Source organism: Chinchilla lanigera, unplaced genomic scaffold (genome assembly GCF_000276665.1).
Source record: "Chinchilla lanigera isolate Chin_1 unplaced genomic scaffold, ChiLan1.0 scaffold00007, whole genome shotgun sequence".
Taxonomy (NCBI): domain Eukaryota; kingdom Metazoa; phylum Chordata; class Mammalia; order Rodentia; family Chinchillidae; genus Chinchilla; species Chinchilla lanigera.
Genome location: NW_004955408.1, coordinates 23199617 through 23208756, shown reverse-complemented (window position 1 = coordinate 23208756; position 9140 = coordinate 23199617). Strand labels below are relative to the sequence as shown.

At 37.5% G+C, this 9140-nt stretch overlaps 1 protein-coding gene across 3 annotated transcripts in view; it reads left to right on the top strand.

Moving 5' to 3' along the window:
- The window catches only part of Lcp2 (lymphocyte cytosolic protein 2 (SH2 domain containing leukocyte protein of 76kDa)), a 45896-nt gene extending 37276 nt beyond the window's left edge, over positions 1 to 8620 (top strand). For 2 of the 3 annotated variants that reach the window (XM_013509206.1, XM_013509200.1), the window contains 5 exons: positions 2430 to 2524; positions 3212 to 3289; positions 4980 to 5135; positions 7557 to 7632; positions 7883 to 8620. In XM_013509206.1, the coding sequence (XP_013364660.1) occupies positions 2430 to 2524; positions 3212 to 3289; positions 4980 to 5135; positions 7557 to 7632; positions 7883 to 7929 (452 nt within the window). In that variant the 3' untranslated portion in view covers positions 7930 to 8620. Of the gene's footprint in view, positions 1 to 2429; positions 2525 to 3211; positions 3290 to 4979; positions 5136 to 7556; positions 7633 to 7806 lie in introns of all 3 variants that reach the window. The other variant, XM_005376313.2, reaches the window with a different exon arrangement.
- The last annotated feature ends 520 nt before the right edge of the window (positions 8621 to 9140 follow it).

The following is a 9140-nucleotide window of genomic DNA, read 5'->3' as shown; positions in this document are numbered from 1 at the left end:
GTGCGCTTGCCAGGCAGGCGCTGTGCCGCTGAGCTAAATCCCCAGCCCCTAAATAGAAAACTGAAATGGCAAATTTGAGTTAGAGCTTGAGAATAAACATTTTTCTGGAGCACTTCCCCTGTATTTAGTTGGATACATCATTCTATAAGTGAGTTCCCACTGCCGGACCAGGAACACCCCTAAGTTTCAGAGCATTTGCGATTAGTGCCCATATTCACCATGTGGTTTTCAGGCCCCTGCTCCACCTCAATCTTTCACAGTCTCCCAAATTCACTATTTTCTTTCTTTCTTTTTTTTATTTTAAAAATAAAAGGAGGAAAACATTAACAGACAGACCACATTTTACAACATATCAAAAGAACAGTACAGACAATACGGAGTTACAAACAAAGTGGTAGGGAATTAACAATGGTTGTTGTATTACATATTGATATCTTCAGGAAAAGAGAAGGGAAAGAAGGAGAAATTTTGTATGCGTGTATATACAGGATAGTTAATATGGTTGTTCTTCTGTCTTCTATTTCTACGCTGAAAGAAACTGTCAATGAGTCTTTGGTTGATCAGTATTGCATTTCTATATCTGTTTTCATGAGAAGCCACTTTGAAGATATCAAATTCACTATTTTCAACCCACATTTGAGTTACCTGCCTGGCTTCTATCAGCATCTGTATTCCAGACACTTCACTTAGAGCAGTTATTTCCCAGAGTAGGTTTTCATAGCTCTCTGGTTTTATAAGTTGATGATAGAGATTATTAATGCAGATAGTCATTCTTTGGAATATTACTTAATCAAAATTGATGCATTTTCTCACAAGACTGCCAGGACACTTGGTCCTCAGTCTTCTGTACTGCCTGCTCCAACTTCAGAGTGGTAAATGGTTCGTGTAATGCATTGTTCAAATACTGATCACCAACTCCCTTAAGCATCCAAATATTCAGCATGGTAGATGACTGGGATAGGAAGTGTGTATACGCCTGTGTGTTATGAACCATGGCTTTGTGGTGCTGGCTGGTGGGTGCAGAAACAATCATTCCTCACAGCTAGGACAGCCGTGCAATATCGCCTTTGTTCTGTGACTCTACTATACTGCTAGTTTCATTCATTCAACAAGCATTATAAAAATGTTAAAGTGCTGGACTGCACAGATGGACCCAGGAGGATCTATGTAGGTATTGGGAACCTGGAAAAGGAAGGTGCTAGGAGCTGAGGACCAAGATTATCTGGGCAGAGTTAAACAGACCTCAACCTTTCCCAGGTGACTCTCTTCACTTCGTAGCACCGTAGTTGTAGTAACAATGCTAATGTAGAACTACTTCCGGTGCTTATTACCATGCAGATTCCTGGGCTCTGGGTAAGGTAAAGTTCCCTGGGCTTTCTCTCTATGCACAGTAATTTGGGGAGTCCCAAGTTTAAGTCTTGGCCGTCTCACTGTCAGACATGATGTATGTACCTTGTTTCCTCATAGGCAAAGAAAACATAATACCCACCTCGTAATGTTGCTGTGATGTTGAGGGTAATGTACATAAAGCACCTTACTCAAGATCTGGATGAAGTAGTGTTGAACAAACATTTGTTGAATGAACAAATGAATGATGGAGAAATAATTTAAGGAAACAACCAGCTAATAGAATTTTCAAATTTTAACAGCTGTTCTGACTCATAGAAAACAGCTGGGCAACTACAGTCAACACAGTCAAATCTTTTCTGAGAGGAGGAAACATATTTTTACAAACTTTCAGGGAACTATAGACAAAAAAAGATTCAGGTAGAGTGAGGCACAAGGACTAGGTAACTTATGGTTTGACCTGGAAGGCATCCTGGTTGATCAGATAGTCTGTAACATCCTTTGTTAGTTGAACAGCCCTACTTCATGGAAAATTCAGCAAAAAGCAGGAGGTAGAAAATATTGATTCTAAAAGTTAATAATATTCTCAAAGTAATTTCTTATTATCTTGGGTAACTTACATTTCTTATTATAGAAACAAACAGAACAATTATCTTTATTACTATATTGCCACTGCTCTAGCAGTTGGGAATCCATTCTGTGCATATCGATGTTACAGGAATCCATGAAAGATCTGTCTCTTGAATATTCTTCTTGATATTCACATGAAAACAATTGTGACTTTTTTCATAAATGAATCTAATCGCTTTATACTGGAAATCACTAGAATTTGAGATTCTACCTGCCCCCTCTCCCCAAATTTCGCTGACATAGTTACAGAATATAGCAATGCCTGAACAACCTCGGTGGTTTTCAACAGGTGGAAATTATTTTTAAACTCAGTTTTCTTGAAATGTTAATTATTGGAACAAGTACAAGGGCACTTGGTGGTGGGAATGTGAGAAGTAAAGAAGTAAGATTATTATGAGAGAAGCAAACAATGGCTCACAGTAAATTAATTTTCAGAATGTTTATTTTTAAAGGCTCCAGCAACAGACCGCCTCTCAGAGCCGAAGGCAGGAACTTTTCCTTGCCGGTTCCAAACAAACCGCAACCACCATCCATGGGGGAAGAGGAGGTAACAGCGTGTTTTTCTGTTTCTTTCTTTTCTCTAGCAAATGGATCATAAGAAACTGCCCCAGAATGCTCTACTATGCTTTTTTTTTCTATTACCTGATTTATTCATTTTTAATTAAAAGAGAGAAGGTAGGGTACAGCTCAGCAGTAGAGCTTTTGTCTGTCATGGCTGAGGCCCTGGGTTTAATCTGCAGCGCCTCAAAAAATTTTAGAGGGAGGATCCAGATGAAAGATATGCATTTCTCCTCCTTGCAGGCTCTTCCAAAGGCAAGCATTCATTCTGCATTAAAGAATAAGAAAATAATCCTATTATCCCTCTGTTTCCTAGCTTATATACTTGAAATACTTAGCTGCTCCATTAATGCAGAATTTCCCTTCAGTATGTGTTATTATTGCATGCAAAACTGGAGAAATTATTATCCCTGTATCCTTCCTGACTAGAGGTTCCATTTTATAAGAAACACTTATTTACAGCTATCTTTGCAACCAGTGTCATGATAAAAAGCAGTTAAAAAGCCTTCCGTATAGCCCCACTTAAATGATTCTTTATTCAAGTTAAGAAAACAAATACTTAAAAACCCATGGAACTGAGCTGATGATTTATGGAAATTATTGCTTGGAGGCTTTTCTTTTTACTTACCTATGTGACTGCAAGATTTATTCAGTTTTTAAAAATTTATATTTACAGAATTCACTAGATGAAGAGTGGTATATTTCTTATATTACCCGACCAGAGGCAGAAGCTGCTCTTAGAAAGATCAACCAGGTATGGTCTATAATTTATTTTTAAGTAGTTATAAATATTAATGGAAGGAGACAAAGGGAATTAATTGGCTTATAGAATCCCAATTATGGCCTGGGGAATCTGCTAGGTGCTGTTCTTACTGAGAGGTACTGCTCCTAGGAGACCCATCAGTGTCAGCCTCCTACCTACCGGTGTTCCTAGCAAGGACTCCTAGGACAGGGAATCACTTGGCTGGCAGAAAAGTCTAAATTAAGGCAATCATTTGGTTGGCAGAATCCTAGGTGATTTCCCTAATGAAAGCATCTGTCTTGTCATAGGAATCATGTACTATCAAAAGGAGACTCTCTCTCCCAAATTTTGAGCATCTTATCACAATTGCCTTTCACATCACCGCAAAAGGACTCATATTGAGAGGGACAAAGAGAGAGAGAGAGACAGACAGACAGACACACACAGACAGAGAGACAGAGAGAGACAGAGACAGAGACAGAGACAGAGAATGTTTCTGCCTTTTTTTCTAGAAAGTTCTGGCTAGTCCTTCAATATTATAAAGTTTAAAATAGATTCCCTGTGGCTCAATGCTGACCCTCAAACTTAAGTCTATTCATCAGAGGCTAGATGGCAAAGACCCTTCATCTTTTGTACCTAAGGTGTGCAGCAGTTGTTTTCAACCTTAGCTGCAGTTTGAATTACCTGGGGAGTTTTTTTTTTTTTTTAAATCCTGATATGTGGGTCTCATCTGGACAGATTCAATTTTAATTAATCAGATTGGGCTTCCAGACCTCCCAGATGATTCCAAACTTCCCAGATGATTCTGATTGCAAGTCAAGCCTGTGAATCACCAGTCCACAGATATGTTTGTTTAACAGGGTTATTCTGACTCGCTCAGCTCACTTGGAATAAAAACAACAAAGGAAGGCCATTATTGCAGATCAGTGGGTGTTTTAGAGACATCCAGATTCAGAACTCTGAGGAAGTAGTAGTTTAAGTGAGTTGTCCTAGTTAGCTCTATTTTTATATTAGATATTTACAGTACTGCATTATCACGTTGCTGACAATTTATTGACTATTTAAAGTATAGGAGAAATCACACTAGCTCAGTAAACATCAGAAATAAAAGGGTGTCAAAAACAGAGAGCTTACACTGAATTTTGCTCAGGTATGTAGTGGGTAAATGCTAAATCTAAAGAGCATGAAGTGTTTGTTTTTGTTTTTTTTTTTTGTGGTACCGGGGATCAAACTCATGACCTTGCACTTGCCAGGCAGGCACTTATGCCACCGAACTATATTCCCAGCCCTGAAGTCTTAAAAGGAAAGCATTTCATAGACATGTGGGTGTTTTCTGGTTGTGGAAGGGAAGGGTTAGGGATTAACTCATAGGAGTAAGAAGGTGTATCTCAAGTTAACCAGTAAAGTCCTATTTCCCCTGCCCTTTATCCCCTCAACCACCGATTGTAACTGAGAGTAGATTCTGTTTGTCAAGAGGCTTTGAAGAGGATGACTTGGAAATTGCCCTGATACTATCTCTACTGTCTTTCTTGATACCCAAGAAATCCCCAACACCTGCACTGTGTAGCTGTTTGGAGAACTGAGTGTTATTTGACTCAACTGACAAGCTTTGCAGATCCCTAGGGGCTTGTCTGCTGCTCTTACGGGCAACAAAATATTGACTTTTACTGTTCCTATAATAACAAAGAATTTACCTTTTTAGGATGGCACTTTTCTGGTTAGAGACAGCTCCAAAAAAACAACAGCCAATCCATATGTCCTCATGGTACTGTACAAAGATAAAGTTTACAACATCCAGATCCGTTATCAGGAGGAAAGTCAGGTTTACTTGTTGGGGACTGGCCTCAGAGGGAAGGAGGTAAGAGCTTCAGATTTCAAAATTTGCACCGATTTTCTTTTTCATGCGTCTTTGTGTACCTATGTGGAACCTCACTTAACATTCTTTGGGAATTCATGCTGTATAGCTATTTTTAGAGTTAAATTACAGTAGTGAAACCATTTAATGGAGGGAACTAAATCAAAATATTTATGAGTCTTTCTTATATGTTTTATTTCAAAGAAGCCAATATCAAAGGTATAAAATAAGGCAGGATTTAATTTTTAAAAATCCAGTTAGATTGCATCAAAGGCGAGTCTCTTCTATTATTGATCTCTGTGGCAAATTTTAATATAAGACTGCAGTATGCTTATAGTTTATATTTACTGCAGTATGCTTATATTTTAAATTAATACTATCTGCAGTAGAAGGAAAACTTGAACACTTGGTAGGATGATTATTTAGATAGTTGGATTATCTCTTACTAACATGAAGGTTTGCTCTATGAAAATGGGCAAGTTGCCAAAGAAATTTTCCAATTTTGAGGGCAAGGTTTAGATTCTCATGCCACTTTGAGGTTGGTAATCAAAACTAGTGTAAAAGAAACCATCAGGACTGCCTTTTGCAAAGGAAACTAATGACTACATTTAATGTCACAAAATGTGCTCTTTAAATTTGTAGTTGCTGGTGGGTGTGGTAGCACATGCCTGTAATCCCAGCACTTAAGAGGCTGAGGCAGGAGGGTTTCCACAAGTTTTAGGCCAGCCTGGGCTACATAGTGAGTTCAAGACCATCCTGAACTACATGGTGAGATCCTGTCTCAAATAAAATGACCAATAAAATAAATTCAAAGTTGCAAGACCAGCTGAATTAAACATTTCTACAATGAAAAATAATTCATCCAGGGGGCTGGGAATATAGCTCAGTGGCATAAGCACCTGCCTGGCAAGCACAAGGTTGTGAGTTTGATCCCCGGTACTGGAAAAAAAAAAAAAAAAAAAATCTATAATTTATACTTCCAACCAAATACTTTTAAGTAATGATCATGTGAATATATACACAAGCATATAATGTTGGTAAAATGTTTGATTTAATTGTTCATTGTAGATAGAACTACTTAGGCTTTCTGGAGGCAGAGGTGTTTGTCTTCCAAAGTTTCTCTTGGAAATACCCAAGTGCAACTTTTAGCTGCCTGGAGGAAGATACAGTACCTAGGCAAAAAAACTTGGAGAAAGTATATAATCCTGTTTGTGGTACATATATGACTTCTGATCCATCTGAGGTGTGACTGAAAATACAGTGAATATTTAAATTAAAAATTTATTACAATAAAAGACATATTGTCATTATTTCCCCTAAAAATACTCCCACTCACCTTTGAACATTTATTCCATCATTCTTTCCACTTTCTAAAGCAGCCTGGAAGTCCTCTTTTTTTGAATATCTTTATAATATGTAATCAAAAATACAGTGAGTGCCACTGGTGACTGCCATCCAATAGAAAGGCAGGCTCATAAAAGCATCATGTGTCGTCATCCACCTTATTCACTGGATCTGGTTCTGAGCAACCTCTGTCCCTCAAATGACCGTGAAAAGTAAATATTTTGAGGCAATTCAGAACACTGAGGCAGCTATGACAGCACAAATACAAACACTCATGAAAGAGGACTTCCAGAACTGTTTCAGAAAGTGGCAAGGATTATGGATATTTTCAAAGCAAGAAAGAGGGGGTTAAAGGCAACATGGTTTTTTGACTGTAATAAAATTTTCAAACATAGGGGCTGGGGATTTAGCTCAGCGGCAAAGCGCCTGCCTGGCAAGTGCAAGGTTGTGAGTTTGGTTCCCGGTACCGGAGAAAAACAAAAAAAAAAAAAAAAAATTTTTTTTTCAAACATATAAAGATTTGTCTTATTTTTCAATTACATCTGGAAGGATGAATGTGATTTTTTCCAGTCTGGGCATCAAGAAGTGGGTGATTCAGGGTGTGAATGCAAAGGTATGGTTGCTGAGGCCTTGTGAGTGTGGAGGTAGCAGTGGGGACATAGCAGAGCGATACCGAAGAAACTAGTATACCATGGTATAGATACTGTGCCATCTCCAGACACCGTGAATGATGTCTGCCCTCTTAATTCCTTATACTTCCTAATGCTGTTAATGACTGGGGCAAAAGAGATATGGAGACCAAAACCAGAAACAGAGTAACCCCAAAGCAAGGGTATTACAGTTAGAATAGTTAGAGTAAATGATCCCCTATGTTGTTTAAAGATTTTTATTTTATTTATTCATTATTTGTTGAATGTTGAAAAGGAATTGTTTCAAATTTTGATAGCAGAAATCATTAAAGTGTTTGCCAAATTCTACATTCTCATAACTTGAAGAGATAGGATACCTTATGCAGATTTTAAAAACAGAGCAAAATTCATCCCATCAATTTCAATGTTGATTTATCTTTGACTTTTCCAGGACTTTTTGTCTGTGTCAGATATTATCGAGTACTTTCGGAAGATGCCACTTCTGCTCATTGATGGGAAAAATCGAGGCTCTAATTGTCACAAAAAAGTGACAATATATTTCAAATTTTTTTCTTTTGGGATTTGGCTATTATTACGTAAATTATATGAACAGAAAATTTTGGTCTTTCTGCTTCATCTACAAGCTTTCTGAGTTAAAGGGACAATTTTGTACCTTTATTTTGTATCTTTGACTTTTCCAGGACTTTTTGTCTGTGTCAGATATTATCGAGTACTTTCGGAAGATGCCACTTCTGCTCATTGATGGGAAAAATCGAGGCTCTAGATACCAGTGCACATTGACACATGCTGCAGGGTATCCATAGCAAGTCAGCCGTGCACCTGCAACTTCCTCTCACCTTGCTGGGCCGCATGGGAAGATCAGCCAGCCTTGGTGAATGGACTGAAATGAACCCGTCAACATGAACACAAGGGTTTTGTCCTTCTCTTTATAAACAGTGTTTGCAATGAAGACTGTCAAATATCTTATAATTTATTTATTCTTTAATGTTTGTAAAATGCAAGAGCAATAATGTTCACATCTGAAGTCCAGTAATGCACTGAAGTACTTCATTTAAAAAAGCAGACATGTATTTTTGAATACCCATTTCAAAGTACAGTAGTTTACACAGCTACAGAAATTGTTTAAAAACACTTAGATGATAATGGCTTTTGGTATCATATAAAACTAATTATTTTAGAGTCAAACTTTGTCAGAGGCAATTATCAATTTTTATATATTTAAAAATTACTATAATTCATTTTCTCAGCAGTAACGATTTAAGAGACTTCAAGAATATAATTTCATTCTTTCTTGTTTGGTATTTTTTGCTGGGGGGATTTTTGTGTACTTTTTTATGACAAAATAAATGCATGTTGAAATAACTTCCTGGGATTCAAAGTGTCTCATATTTGGGTCCTTAAAACAACTTTATTGTTTAGTTCACACTATTACATGTTTGTGTTAAAGCAAATTTAAACTATAAATACCAAAATAAAACATTTTAAATTTAGAGATAAAGCTTTAGTATCAAATATATCTGGGTTTAAATTGGCACTTCATCACACCCCCATCCCCATACATATACTGTATACCCTCCAACCCCACCCAACTCCAAAGATGGTCCAATGATGTAGATTTTACTAAAAACTTCCTGGAAAGATAAGGGAGCAATGTTTATACATAGCCAAATTTGCTCACACTTTACTATTTAATATGGTTTGTATTAGTCAGCTTTTCACTACTGTGACAAAATACCTGAGACATTCAAAAGGAGGAAAGGTTTATTTTGTCCCATGGTTTAAGAGTTTTCAGTCTGTTGCTTTGGGACTGTGAGGAAACAGGAAGGAGGATGTATAGGCTTATTCACCTCATAGTAACTGGGAAACAGATTAAAAAGAGGCTAGTTCTCCATATCCCATGCCCCCAAATGATCTAACTTCTTCCCACTAGGCCCCATTTCCTGAAGAGTCCACCACTTCCAAATACTTCCATGGGCTAAAGGTCAGGCTTTTAATATATAGGCCTCTAGGGGAC